General features: G+C 48.1%; 1 protein-coding gene and 1 long non-coding RNA gene across 2 annotated transcripts; one reads left to right on the forward strand and one right to left on the reverse strand.

Annotated features, from left to right (window-relative positions):
- Positions 1-1,905: 1,905 nt before the first annotated feature.
- On the forward strand, positions 1,906-2,592 carry HDGFL1 (HDGF like 1; the record flags this gene model as incomplete). The annotated part of the gene is made up of 1 exon (XM_080805965.1): positions 1,906-2,592. The coding sequence occupies one exon, from the start codon at positions 1,906-1,908 to the stop codon at positions 2,590-2,592; it is 687 nt and encodes a 228-aa protein (XP_080662091.1).
- Positions 2,593-3,419: 827 nt separating this feature from the next.
- Positions 3,420-8,388, reverse strand: LOC308344729. The gene is made up of 3 exons (XR_013967008.1): positions 8,301-8,388; positions 5,909-6,487; positions 3,420-4,770 (listed from the first exon to the last, which is right to left on the reverse strand). It is a non-coding gene; the product is annotated as an uncharacterized lncRNA (long non-coding RNA).
- Positions 8,389-15,310: the final 6,922 nt, after the last annotated feature.

Below are 15,310 nucleotides of genomic sequence, written 5' to 3' on the forward strand. Positions count from 1 at the left end.
CTTTTTGTTTCAGCTTTTGGTTCTTGGCTCTACCCTTCAAACACCCAGTCCAAGTAATACCCACACGTCTGCCTGCATATCTGCCGTGAGTCAACAACCAGGCGATGCTCTCTGATGTGTGGCTTACACCTGGAGGGCCCGCTTGCCCTTCGTCACTCTCATCTAGCGCTGTTGGTTTTCAGGTCTGGCCCTGCCTTCAGACTGACGGGATGGCATAACTAAGCACCCTTTCTGGAAGTATTAGCCAGTCTTTCTCCTCTTTGACCAACTTCACTCCATGGTCTGTGGTTTAGTCTCGCAGAGCGAGGGGAGAGAAAAAAGGGCGCGAGTGTGTGTGGCAAGACCTCCGCTTACAGAAACTCACATTCCTGCCTACCATGGGCTCCGCAGCCGTCCAGGATGTTCTCTTTCTCTTCTATAGCCACTTAGCATTCCTAGCTCTCTGGCGCTTTCCGTATGAAGCTGAAACAAGGAAATGTATCAGATTCACCTTTGTAGCTGAATGTGCTAAAAAACGTTCTGAGAAAATGGCTTGACGGAAAAGCCAAAAGAACTTGTTTAGAATGATCAGCGTGCATCGTATCTGTTTTGCCTTGTTGGGAGAAGGTAACTCTTTGGCCCAAAGCGGGTCTCGGCTATCCAGAGGCAAATATGGCTGATCCAACCCAGCAAACCAGAAACAAATCTGAGCGTAATGAGACGGGTTAATGGTTCTCATCCTCCCCTGGTCACTGCTGGGTACACTAGGAAGGAACATCTGGGTAGTTAAACAGATGATTGATATTGAAAGGTCTTTGTCACAACAGCCAAGAGTACTATTTTGAGAAATCTGGCTGGGGTTCAAAGTGCAAGCTCACCAGTAGCTCGCAGAACTCAAAAAAGATGCAGAAAGCCTTATAACAAAAGCAGGTACACGGAAACTCCCAGAAGTATCCGTTTAGAATAGTCTTCTATCTGGAGAAACGTCTCTTCCTAAAATAGTGTCTCAGCTGAGATCAAGCTTTTTTTAGTCTAGCCCCCAGGAAGCCCTAGTTCCCAACAGCTTGTTTGACCCGAGCAGACCTCTACCTAGTTGTTAATCACAACCAGCCTACGTTTCCCTTATTGTAGGAGTATTTTGAGAGCGTTTGATACACTTTGTGTTAGAAGCATGAAGTCTGTTTACAATACCTACCAGTTACCGAAAGGATAAAGGCCACGTCCGGCACCCGGTGCAAACCCTCCCGTGCAAAGCAAGAAATTCTGATAATGCCCGGTTCGCCCTGGGTCATGCTGCGGCCATCAGCATTTCCCCCCAAATACTACCGGTTCAGAAGACGTGCGCTCAGGACATCCCAACACTATCCCTGACCCCGTCTCTTTGTCAGACCCCCTTCCCCCCCCACTCTGCTCGAGTCCTGGAGGAGGCTCCAGCGGCGGCCCTCAGAGAAATCAGGAAAATGGTGAAAGCCCTGACCCAGCCAGGGGGTCAACGGCTCCTAAGGCGGGAGCAGAGTTTGCCGCTGCGAGCAGGTCGGGGCCCGCACGGACACCTCGAGTGTGCTCTGGCCGGTTCCTAATGTCCCCCACCTCTGTGCTCATGGGGTCACCGCGTTTCCCTCCGCCCGGCCCCATCTTACCCTCTCGGGGCCCCTCTCGAGGGCCCCGAGGCCGAGGGCCCCCGGATATCCGAGCCGGGGGGCTCCTTCCTTCTGGAAACGGCGGCGTCCGCAGCGCGGCCGCGGAGATAAGGCCGTCTCCGCGCTAGAACGCTCTCGGGGCGCCGAGCGTCGCGCCCGTCGGGGGGCGCGCGGGGGGGGGGCGGGGGGCGCGGGGCGCGCGCCCGGCCCAGCCCAGCGGCCGCCACCCGCCCGCGTTCCGGGCGTCGCCAGGGCCTCCGCCGAGGCCGGGTCCGCAGCCCCCGCCATGTCGCGCTTCTGCCGGCGCAAGTACAAGAGCGGCGACCTGGTGTTCGCCAAGCTGAAGGGCTACGCCCACTGGCCGGCCCGCGTCGAGCACATGGCCGAGCCCAACCGCTACCAGGTGTTCTTCTTCGGGACCCACGAGACGGCCTTCCTGGGCCCCAAGCACCTGTTCCCGTACAGGGAGTCCAAGGAGAAGTTCGGCAAGCCCAACAAGCGCCGGGGCTTCAGCGAGGGGCTGTGGGAGATCGAGAACAACCCCACCGTGCGGGCCGCCGACTACCAGCCGGCGCCGGGGCAGCGCGGCGCGGACGGGCCCGGGCCGCAGCCGGAGGCCAGCGCGGGCGACAGGGCGGGCCGCAGCGAGCCGCCGGGGAAGCCGGGCGCCGACGGGCCGGCCGAGGAGCAGGCCGAGCGGGCGCCGCCCAAGCGGGGCGCGGGCGAGCTGCCCGAGGGCTCCCCCAAACGCCCCCGGGAGGCCGAGCCCGAAGCGGGGGCGCAGCCGCAGCAGGAGGAGCCGCAGCCGCAGCCGGAGCCGGAGCCGGAGGAGGAGGAGGAGGAGGCCGCCGCCGCCGGGGAAGGGGTCGCGCCGCCCGTCGTGGAGCCGGAAACCCGCGGCGCCGCGGCCCAGCCGCCCCCGGAGGCCCCCGAGCAGCAGGCCCCGGGCGGCGGAGAGCGCGACGGCCTGTAGTCACCAGTTTCGAGAAGAGCCCCCACCCCTTTCCTGCCGCGGCCCGGCTGTTACTGGGGAAACTGGTCACGGCCTGCGAACTGGGACGCCTCCCCACCCCCACCCGCTGTCCTCCTCCGCCCCCCGCCCGCCCGGCCCTGGGGGTTGACCTGGAGGGGCAGGCCACCCGCCCCCGGCGCTGTACCCCCGCACCCCCGAGAGCCGAGTCAGGCCTCTACTCCCCGGGACGAGCTGCGCCCGCCGCGCTCCTCCCCGCCTGGAACTGCTTCCCCAAGGCTTCAGTTGAGGCCTGGACCGGCCGTTCCCACCCCCAGACACCCCCTCTCCCTCCCCCGGGCACTCCGGACCTCGGCTTGGGAATCAGGGGTAGCAGGGGAAGGGGTGGAGGGCACCTACCGAGCAGGGGCTGGGGAGGCTTCCAGGGGCCCGGAAGGGGCCATCCTCCGACTGCGGTGGTGGTGGTGGTGGTGGTGGGCGGCCGCCTTCCGGAACTCTCTCCGCCCCTCCCATGCCAATTATCCCAGCTGCTCGGAGTCACCGAAAGTGGGAGGACCCCTGGGCGAGGGCCTCTCTCCTTTCTGAGTCCTTTTTGGGCCTTCTGGGATTTGTCGTTTTTTTCATCAATTTGGGAACTTCCCAGTTGTCCGAGAGATGGGAAGGGTTCGCTTGGCCCGGCTCTTTGGATGGGAGTGGTGAGGAACATCTGTCCCCATTTCCATCTCTGGGGTTTCATGGGATGTTTCCTGGCCACCCCTTTCCCTCTCCGCACAGCCTCCAGGCCACCTTACAGTCATATATGTCACTCAGGCATAAAGGAAAAGGCATGTAGTTGGGGAAATATTTTTAATGAAAAGATTTTTTTTTTCCTTAAATGAAGAACTACCCTGGCCATGCCTTCTATCAGCCGGCCAGCTCTGCCATTGCAAACTCCATTTCAAAGATGGACTAGAAGGTTCCCTTTCTGTTTGGGGTTTGAGGACTTTCATTTTATAGTTAAGGCTTTGGTGTTCCTTGGCAATGCCGATTCCCATCCATGACGTCCCGCACCCTGACCTCCTCAGCATTGTCACCAGACCAGAAATGTAACTTCCTGAGAAGAGAGAAGGAAGTGAGTGCCCCCTCCTTCCCAGCCTCTTCCTGAACCTCTCCATGTGCCCTTCTTCTGTTGTTCCCTTCACCCCTACCCTTCTCCCTTGGGCTCTGATGAAAAATTGTTGACTATAGCTTTGGAAGTTGAGAGCTGAACTATTTCAGTTCCAGGAAATAAAACCCGTTGATTACTTTAAACAAATCTCAGGTCTGTTCCTTTGGTTTCTGAAGAATGGGCCCTTAAGATGAATGCCCCCTCACATCCTGCGTTAAAAGCAATCATTGATAACACACAAGGATGTTTTAGAATCCCCCCCCACCCCTTTGATGAACCTCCATTATCTCAAGGAGTCTGCCCTTCACGCCATCTGTAGGAGCACCCCTACACTGTTCAGAACCAATGGAAAGAAGTCAACTTAAAATGTTTGAATGGTGCTACCCTGGGACAATTACTGAGTTTCCAATACTCTACATGCTGTACCAAACGACAGATTTAGAGAAGATGGAGGGTAAGAGGCTTGGTCTTTCCTTTTATTGTTGTGATTGCTTTCCCGGATCCCATTACTACCCTCCTGATAAAAGGCACTTGCTTTATATTTCCAGTTCTTAAAATATGTCATATCCGCAGAATATTTTGTGTTATCTTCAGTGGCTCTGTGCATATATTGAAGGATATTTAAATATCCTTAACGATAGTGACATGCTGCTTTCCAGGTCTTATATTTGTCACCACTGCATGCATGCAGAGGCTTAGTAAATACTGGAGTCCTTTTCATAGAAAACACCAGGCCATCACCAACCAGCATGGTTGGCAAATAAGACAGCCCTGTTTTCTACCCCTGTGCAAGGTGATGTTATCTTCCTCTGAGGCGGATGTCAAGATGATTCCTTGTTTTTCAGCTGCTGCTATTGTAGTCATATTAATACTCGAAGTTACTATTTGATGAATGTCTACCGACATGCCGAGAAGAATGACCTCATTCAATCTTTGTAATAGTCTCGGAAGGGAGACCTTGATATTCAAATTTTCCACTGGAAACAGCATGGTTCATCGAGGTTAAAGTGGCTTTTCTTGTGCTTCGTGGGACCCTGAGGATTCAAATACAGGTTTTATTGGTCCCAGCCTCAACTTTGTCCCCTGAATTACACATTCAAAAAAAAGCACTAACCATGAAATCGGAAGTTGATAAAATTGCTTTTTTAGTATTGGTAAAAGTTATTGGGAGAGCAGCTAATTAATATGTTCTGTGCATAATGTCTTTATTAATACAACTACCCGATTAAGTACCTACTATTTTCTGGAGACCTGAGGTTCAGAGATGCTAAGTAATTTTCCCAAGTAAGTAAATTTCCCAAGTAAATGAGCTAAGATTCAAAGGCAGGTCTTTGTCATAGGTCACAGATGCTTTGTTTCATGATAGTTCATGGGTTCCTATTGAACAAAATGGGAGTACTTATTTTCCTCTACTATTTTGAAGTGAACATTTAGAAATGTATACAGCCAAGAATGTATTAAACAGTGCTAGTGTGTGTGTAAAAAAGACAATACAAAGTATATGGGGCCCCTGACAATTGTTTTGTCATTAAAGGACTTGGTGAAATGATGAGGACCATTGCACATTTCCGGTTTTTCAAGAAGTATGTGACTATGGGAAGTTCAAATATGGATTGATATATTTGCCACGGGCTAGCATGTGATTTTGATAAGGTTTTTATGGACACACATATGAAATGATTCAATAACCTGGAAGATAGAAAACGAAATTACTACCATTTGAGTCCCTCTCTTTGTATTATCTCTTTCTTCCTTTTTTGTGTCTAATGTTGGGGATGGAAGAAAGTTGGTGTCTATTAGGAAGCCTCCCATACATTTGCCTTCCCAGCAACATCAGTATGGTTGTGAAAATGCCCATCCATCTAACAGAGCCTCTGAACAGCGATACACAGAAGTAGCACACACAATTGCAGTGCAATCAAGAAAGGGAAACGTGGAAAATCTGTATTCTCAGCCCTCTTCTCTGAGGTGGCAGACCCCATTTGTATGGTCTGGTGGTCGAGAGATGGGTTTTTTGTGTGTGTTCTGAAAAAGATGCTAGTCTGTAAAACATGTTTGGCTGTCTGCAATTCCCAGTAATTCCAGTGGTGCGTTGTTTTTTTGGTTGTTTTGTCTTTTTCTAGAAAATGCGTGAAAATTCAATGAGAGAATTACTGATCATTAACTAGTTACCTGGCTGAACAGAGCGCTCCACTGGGCTTTTTCCTGATGCGGCATTGCAGGTACCCAACCGCGATCATGAGTGTTCGGAAGGGGGTCTTGGGTAGGTGTTCCACACAAGTGCCCACTCGTCTGTTGTCAGTGATCTGCAGACGCATTTAGCCTACTGGCTTCGGTAAGGCTCTCCAAGCATTTGATGTTTCAAACAAACGTCACCGATGATGTCCCCGTGGCAAGGGACTATTCCACCGGCGGTTGTAAATTTTGTGTCTGTCTTTTAGCTCCCAAGCTGTTCTGCAAATTCTCATCAAAGGTGCAGATTCGTCTTTGTGGCTTATACCTCTGTTTTATGTTTCCTGGAGTCGATATGTAGGGCCCATAGGGCGTCTCCTATTCACTTCGTTGTCGACAGGCTTGTCAAAGAGAAGCTTTGGCTGCACACGCGATGCGCACGTGCTGCTCCTTGCATTGGGGAAACACCGCCTCCCCCTTCTGGGCCTGGCCGGAGAGCCAGCCCCTGTGTTCCAATAGCATCCATGCTCACATCGACTATATTCTAATTTCCTGCACAGTTGTTGCCTTTCCACTAAGCTAGAGGAGAAAGAAATATGTTTTGTTAATATTTTATCCCCATTCCCAAAACAGGCCATCACAGAAGCACACAGTAGCAATTTTCTAAATGCTTGGACGTCTGCTGTCCGATGCTCCTTATAATCACGGTGCTGGAGTAAATGTCACGCGTGAGGCTGGACACATTCTGATCCCATCAGGGAAGCAGGGTAAACTGACTTACACACTCACGACGTGTGCAGGCTGGGGTGATTTTATGTCCGTCATTTTCATAATGCTTGGGTGCCCAGGTAGGCAAGAGAACATTCTGCTGGCTGCCTTTATCAGACAGGAGCCATGTTTTAGCCCTTCAGTCTAAAAGTTAGAGCACTAATGGGTGAGTATGCCACAGAGAACTTGGATCTGCCATTCCTTCAGCCTTAATGATATAGATGCCTTACTGGGTGTAGACAATTCTCAGAAAGTAAGGTATTTAAAGGCACAGGATCTGTTCACTACACAATATGGTCCCAATCTCAGAAGCCAACTCTCGGGCTTGTATAGAAACACTTATGTTTCCCACTCCTGGTGGAAAAATTGACTGTATTAGACTTTGAGCTCTTTAAAATAGAGACCTCCTAAGTGGTTTTCTAGAGTCATTCTGACAGCAGACGATTTTCTCTTTGCAGTCTGATTTTATACATAAACTTCACCTTCACCGAAAGGATCCTGAGAATGACAGAGAACACACAGAAAAAAAGATTGCGGCCAAGGGCTCCAGATGGCTGGGGGCAGCTTGTGGCCTCTGTCGATCAAGGGCACTCCCAGGCGTGGAATGTTCGAGTCTTTGGCATTGGGACCAGTGAGAAACAAGCTTCACCTGCTTCCTGCCCTGGTGTGTGGTCAGTGCCTGAGGACCGTGGGTCATTCGGTGAGCGCCCTTGTCCCTCTCGTGTTTTACCACTTGGAGACGAGCTCTTTTTTCTGCCCAGAAAGTGAAAAGCTGCATTTCCTCCTTCTCTGATGAAGCTTTCCCTAAATTACTACATCAGAGTTCGGTTTTGCTCCAATGTTGCATAAGACCCTGGTTTTCCCTTAACAACGTCTATCCCACTCCCCTGTGCTCAGTAAAACAGTAAAATTCCTTTACGGGTTTGCATCAATCACTAGGTTATATGTTCTGTGGAGACAGGAAGTGTGACCATTTTGCTTATTCTAAGAGCCCACCAAAGTGCCTGGTTCATATTAAGCTCTCCATACCTGGTTGTTAATAGAGAAATGGACGAATGACTAAATCACCCCCACTCTCAGCCCAGCCCTCAGAGGGAAATTTGTAGAATTCTGTCTTGCCTAGTAAAACATTGTAAGGATTTTTTTTTTAAGGGTGTGGGCCCCATTTGTTAAATAAGATTATTTTGTTATTATATATAGATAGGTGTCAGTCTCATAAAATAACCAACTTCAGTAGGACTGGAGCCCAAGGAAGGGCAGTCAGACCAGCCAAGGTCGCCATCTGAATCAGATAGTCAACACAGTATCTGCCTCCTTAAGTTACATTTTCCCTGGAGTCGTCTGATACTTCATTATCAACTTCCTTTAAGGGAAGAGGCAGCTTGGTGGCAGCTGGCTTTGGAGATTCCCAAACTCCGATTTAATTCCTGGCTTCGCGACTGAAGAGCCGTGTGATTTCAGTTTTCCTCAGCTCAGAGTGGTGAGAATGACTTCCCCGTGACAGGTTTGTTGTGAGAAGCAAACGAGCTCATACATGTTAGAATGTCAGGCGCAGGACCGAGCACAAGACAGCCCTGACATATGTGTGAATTCCCTTCCCTGCGATGCGGCCCGGAGAACTCACCATCCTGCTGGAGATCATCGGAGCCCACCTTAACACTTTCATTTAGGAAAACACCGGAGGCCTCTGCCAGATGCCAAGCAGCTCCCTCGTGGAGACGGACGTGACAAGGTTATATTTAGCCCGCCCATGCACAGGCAGCCGCTGAAATCTCCTCCTCCCCATTTCCTCATCTCCCCATCAAATTCCCCCACTGTGAGTCGAGTTATTCCGTACCCACATATCCAATTTTAAATAGCCCTCTTCTCCGGCGTGACTCATCGCTCCCGTGGCTGGTTTTAGGGCTCCGTTATTTCCCCAGGAGCCACTCTGTCTTCCAATGGGGATTTTTTTTAAGTACACCTCCTCAAATACCTCCTAGTCCTGATTTTTTCCCTCATTTATTTATTTTTTTGACGATAGGAATAGGAATTCTATTGCTCTAGCTGTTTTCTCAGCTCCCTCGCCTTTTCTGCCAGGGTACCTCTCTGTTCACACGTAATTCTAATGAGCTGCCCACCTCGATTACTAGAAGGCACCGGAGTATTCCAGGGGATGGACCATTCTTTCCAGAAACCCTGTCAGGTCTCACGTCCTCCTGTGATTTAAGTGTCACTTAATTTTGCTTTTTTTTTTTTTTTTTTTTCACACGCTGGCTGACTTCTCATCGCAGTCATTATCCACCAGTCTTGGTGATCTACTTAACACTTCATTAAAAAATATGTTCAGCTGCGCTCCTTTCTCACTGCCCGCCCCTCTTCACTTGTCAACAAGACCCGCTTTCCCCTCTCACTCCGAGGCTCAGGATGCGTCAGTCGCGGCTTCTCCCTTGCAGGCAGCGGTGTCCTGGAGGGCCACTCCTCAGCAGTGTCTGCTTCTCAGCCTGCACATCTTCGACATCGTTTCTTTCCTTATTGTCGTTGGGCTCACTCTTCACCGTTGGGCAGACACACCGACGATAGTCAGCAAATGCTTGGAGGACAGGGCTTTGAATATCTTTTTAAAACAAAAACATGGGGCGCCTGGGTGGCTCAGTGGGTTAAGCCGCTGCCTTCGGCTCAGGTCATGATCTCAGGGTCCTGGGATCGAGTCCCGCATCGGGCTCTCTGCTCAGCAGGGAGCCTGCTTCCCTCTCTCTCTCTCTGCCTGCCTCTCTGCCTACTTGTGATCTCTCTCTGTCAGATAAATAAATAAAATCTTTAAAAACAAAACAAAACAAAACAAAAACAAAAACAAAAGTAGGAAAGGACACGAGTCCCCGTTACATGGTACGAGCCACTGTTTTTTTCTTTCGAAAATTAAAAATCTGCTGAATTATTAAAAACCTCACAGTAACGTTGTTCTCCCAGGGTTTGTGCGATGTGGGAGCTGGAACGAAGAGCCTTCTGGCTACCGGTGAGTGGGGCCTGTTGCGGGTGCTGGTGGCAGACAAGCTCTTGACCCTCATGAAGCTTATATTCTAGAGGAGAAACAGACAAGTAGACGATGAGTAGATGCAACGGAAATTTCAGAATGCTGTAATACCAGCGTGTGATAGAGAAATGGCAGAAGAAAGAACAAATATTTTCAACGATGTAAAAACTAAACTTTGCATATCATAAGGCTCTGAGTAACTCTGTGGCTCACTTCATATTAAGCTGTTTTAACAGAACAAAATGTTTCTGAGCTCCTGTGAATTCAGAGCATTATTGCCTCTGCTGGTTGTTCCCAGGCTTTTGAATGCATAGAAAAAGATCCCGGAGACTTTCATGCCAACAAGCATCCCTATATGTGTGGAGTAGCAACGATAAGAAAATAGCACCCATTTTTAGAAGTTTATTTTTTTATTTATTTACTTAATTATGTTCAATTAGCCAACATATAGTACGTCATTAGTTTTTGAGGTAGTGTTCAATGATGCATAAGTTGCGTATAAAACCCAGGGCTCACCGCAACACATGCCCTCCTTAATACCCATCACCCGGCTACCCCATCCCCCCACCCCCTCCCTTCTGTAACCCTCCGTCTGGTTCCCGGAGTCCAGAGTCTCTCATGGTTTGTCTCCCTCTCTGATTTCTTCCCATTCAGTTTCCCTCCCCTCCCCTGTGGTCCTCCACGCTATTCCTTATGTTCCACATATGAGTGATACCCTATGATACTTGACTTATTTCACTCAGCATAATCCTGTCCAGTTCCATCCACGTTAATGCAAATAGTGGGTATTCATCCTTTCTCATGGCTGAGTAGCATTCCATTGTGTATACGGACCACATCTTCTTTATCCATTCATTGGTTGAAGGACATCTGGGCTCCTTCCACAGTCTGGCTATTGTGGGCATTGCTAATAGCACCCATTTAAAAAAAATATATGTATGTATTTATTTATTTATCTATCAGAGAGTACAGGCAAGCATTGGGAGGGGCGGGGGAGTGAGAGAGAATGGCAAGCAGACTGCGAGCTCAGAGCCCAACAAGGGGTCTGACTCGGGACTCTGGGAGAGGCTGGACATAGGCTTGGACAGGGGGCTCAATCGCACGACCCTGAGCTGAAACCAAGAGTCGGACGCTAAACCATGGGACCCACCCAAGTGCTGCACTGACACCCGTGTACTGAGTGCTTCCTGTGCGCCAGACAGTCTTTCAAGGGCTTTGAGATACGTCAGTAAACAACACAAACCAAGTTAAACCAAATACCTGGCTTCTTGGTCCTTCCATTCTAGCAGGCAAAGCGAGAGGCAATGAAAACTGAACTTAATAAACAGGGAGGTTCTACTGTATGTTAGAAGATTATAAGAGACACAGGTGAAAACAGAGCAAGATGAGCAGGGCTGGAGAGTAGTCGGGGGGGGTAGGGGGAGTTGTGCCACGCTAAACCGCCCAGTGAGGGCGGTGGCCATGTTTCCGTGTGCACCCAGGCTCTCCCTTGTCCCCTGCATCTCTCAAACCATCATATCGGAATATAAGTGAATAGAGCAGCCTCTTTACAAAGATGACCTTGAATCGATATATTTATGAAAATGTAAATAACCCACAAACTCAAATACTTTGTTTATAATTACCTTCATAACATGTATAATGTTATTTATAATATATCACACCTCACAACAGAGAGAGACACACAAATCCTATAATACTTGAAGGGAGAACCGTCACTCGCTGTGGCTTATTTGCCAAGCTGTCATACACATCCACGGGGCATCTTTCACACCGTGGTATAGACCCAGATTTTATCATTAGGCTATTTAACATTTTTTACCTCTTTTTTTCCCTTTCCTGCTCCCCAAATAGAAAGGACTCAACCACAAGGGCCATGAAATTTCCCAGATCTCCAGCAGCACCTAGCAGAGTATTTCACAAAGAGTCACCCATCGTTATTAATTAGCTGAAATTCACAAAGTCGAAAAGTAGGCAGGAGTTGGCAGCACATCTCCTATCCAGAGAGCACGTGCGCAGGTGAGAGACGTTTCGGATGGGATCTGAGTTACGGTAGAGGCTGGATGCCATTACAGCCCCATGGAGCCTCCAGGAGGCATGTTGTTGTCGTCTGCCTATAGTCTCACTTTGTAAGGATTTGCCCAAACACTTCCCCGCCCCGGTCTTCACCAGCTAATGTCCCTGAATACAAACTGAGCAGTTCACACCGGAGTGTGTACATGCAGGGAAGCATGTGCAGGTGGGGAATATTCTAAAGGCTACTTTCTGTTTTGACGATCGAAGTCAAGTTTTTACTTAGATTTCGTAAGGATGCTTTGGTAGGTAGAGTTTCTAGTTAGCATGAAGTCATTTTAGGCTTTAAAGCCTTCTTCACTTTTTTTTTTTTTTTCCTGGTCCAGGATCTGAATTGTTGATTCATGACAAGAGCAGGGTCTGGTGTTATAATCGACATAAATCAAATCTGTTTCAGGATCCCATGTTATCCAGGGACCCAAGGAGAGGTCTTGTGGTATCCTGGATTTTTGTGAGACCTAACTTGAAATGCCAGTCTTTTAGATGGAAAATCTAAGCCTGGGATGGATGATGGTGCAGAGTGTGCAGAGAGATGCGCTTAGGATAAGTTAAAAGCCCCCTTTCACATTACAGAGGAAACCAATAATTTTGCTATTTCCACTTGATCGGCGTTCCTAACGGCTACTCATTCGCTAGCAGCCTTTGCCACCCAGTCTGAGTGCCACAGTGGTGGAGAAAAAATGCGCATTAAGGTCCCTCGTTGAGCAGAGAGAGGCTCTTTGGACCACATCAGTTAATGAGAGAATGAGTACCCATCATCTCATATTTCTTAGGACTGTCATGAGAAATGGACACCCTGACTATATTTTAATCAAGTTAATATAAATGTTTGAACGCCATGCAGCTCAGTGCAGGTGTTCCATTATATTTCTGGTCCTGTGGGTTAAAAAGAGCGAGAGAATGATGAAAATGGTATCTTACATTCCCAGCGCTCATTGTGGAACAAAGAAACCCAAATACGAGACTGACCCTACTTTCTCATGTCTCCTCCCCCACCCCAAGCAGAAAGTATCACTTATACCAGCTCCCAGAAACAAATATTACACCATGCAGGGGCCCCCTGATTGTGCTCAGCCCATGAGCTGGGTAAAGCGATTCCCTCAAAGCTGAATAAAAACGACACTGAACAGGTTAAAAATGGTGGACAGAGTGCCCCCCACCCCCCGCAACCTTCCCTCCAGAGACATAGCTTGCCCCCTGTGTCATCACGGAGAGTCAAAGATAAACTTCCTTTACAGAAGCTGCACATTTAGCCTTTTTTTTTTTTTCCCTGATGGTGTGGGATCAGGATGGATATCGCATATTTATCAATTTTGAAAAATAAATCAACCCCGCCTCACATCTGGTTAATGACAGGGTGCCTCATACATTACTTGGAGGGCTGTTTTGTTGTTGAAATAAATAGATGCCCCCAAGAATTATATCGTAAAAATAATTCACGTAGCATGTCTCTGCTGGGCTGTTCTCTCTGCGGCCGTCCCCACTCCCCCCACCCTTAATAGCTATTATCCATAGCAGGGCACTCGAGGTCACTAGTGTGGTCTTTGTGCACAGGCCCCTACTAGCCATCCTATGTCATCCTCCAGATTGTGAGCTACGGCCAACGGATTAGAAAACCAGTTTATTCTTTGTATACGGGATGCGGATTTGACCTTGCGTTGTCCTTTTGCGTCTTGTATGATCTCGCGAACCCTCGACACAAGACTTTCAAGCAGCCCGGTTTAAAAAAAAAAAAAATCTCCAACTGTGCTTTGGTTTTGAGTTTAAATCCTAATATTCCAATCATTTGTTGGTTTTGCTATGAAGATGCCTGGGGCATCCAGCTGCAGCCAGCAGGGCAGACTTGCCATTGTTAGTCTTTAGAAGGAGCCTGGTAGTGATTCAAGGTAGCTCAGAATTCATACATTAAACACACACACACACACACACACACACAGAGATGTGTTAGTGAGATGTAGTTTGCTGAATTCATTAGAGCTGTGTGGCTGTCTTTTTAACCTTGCTGCCCTCCTCATTATACATGCAGTCAGTCACCAAAGGGCCTGCTTTCCTGCTGTGCTCCTGAAGCCTCATAAAATGCATCAAATATGAGATGAATCTTCTGGTCTTCCTCTCTGTTGGCCACTGTCTCTGAGATTTCAGCTATGCTGATGTAGCGATAAAATGAAATAAATTCCTAACACCTAAAATGTGTGCTAGGGCTTTGTAGGCACAGAATAAAAGCCTAATGAATTAATAAAGAAAGAAAGGATTACACGAAAGGATATTGTTTATGGTATTTCAAAGACAGCAGCTTTATTTTACCCCAGAAACTAATCAATAGAGAATCTTGCACACCCACGGAAAATTCTCGGGGGAGGCAAAATTCTATGACTTCTTCTTGGTGTTGTCTTAGTGACCAAGAGAGCAGCACCTGAATATGTGAAATAGTTTCCCCCAACCCAGCGTCCCATTTCAGGGGTTATTTTCTTGTCTCTAAAGAAGGTATTAACACACATTAACAATTGGACTCTGAAAATAGAAAGGGATGCTATTTCAGAGGGCAAAAGTCGTTTGAGTGGTGTAATGGGGAAACATTGGTGGCACAGCCAATTAATGGGCATCGCAAAATTAAAGCCAATATCACACGTTAAACAGTGTGATAAGGTCATTTGTGATCATCTCAGTCAGTAACTTCATTCCATACATTTCAGAGTTTAAGATTAAGGTAGACAAGGTAGAATCATTGAAACAGTCCCGAGTCGTTTACATTTTAATGTGGATCACGCCTAGATGTTTTATGAGCTCTTCCATTGCAAATAAACCTCAATCCAACTTTTTTGATCCACTCTTTGATTTGCCAGCCTCATCCTTCTGGAATTTAAATTTAGCCGGAATGAACCAAATTTCCTTTTAATGTAGATGTGCACAGAACAGATAATTAATAAATTTCCTAATTAGACTTTGCTACGATACCCATAAACACGCTTCTGAGTTTTCATCGTGTCGGCCTTATGAAGTCTTATTTGGCGGATGGACCGTTGTAATCACAAACAGAATCTGAAGCTGAAGATAAGGGGAATGAAAGTAGAAAGGTCATAAAGAAGAGCGGAAATGGGGATCTGCGGAAGATTTCCGGAGCCCAGCGAAAGGATCGGATGTCAGGCAGTCTGCGGGGATGCCTAGATCCAGTTCTCTCTCCCCGGTGTTTCCTGGCGAGCAAGCCTGGCTTCAGCTCTGCTCTGTCTCCAGACTCATTCAGTGATTCTACCAGCATTTTCAGGAACACTCACAGGAAACGCTCATTGAGAAATTGTGGGGAATCAACCACAAAGGTATTTTTGTGTAAAAATGTGCCCTGTTACTCAAGAACAAATTTCCCTACACATGTGTAACAGCAAGGGTTTAGACACCTCTTCCAAAAAATAATATTTTTCAACAGCCCCAGCCTTCTTTATGATAACATACCTCCATCTTCCTTTCTAAGATGGTGAGAGTAAGATGTTTTTTTTCCCCCCTCGTGGTAGCAAGTGACAAACGTACGTCGGAAATCTACAAGAAAGAATTTC

Source organism: Martes martes (assembly GCF_963455335.1).
Source record: "Martes martes genome assembly, chromosome: 6".
Lineage (NCBI taxonomy): Eukaryota > Metazoa > Chordata > Mammalia > Carnivora > Mustelidae > Martes > Martes martes.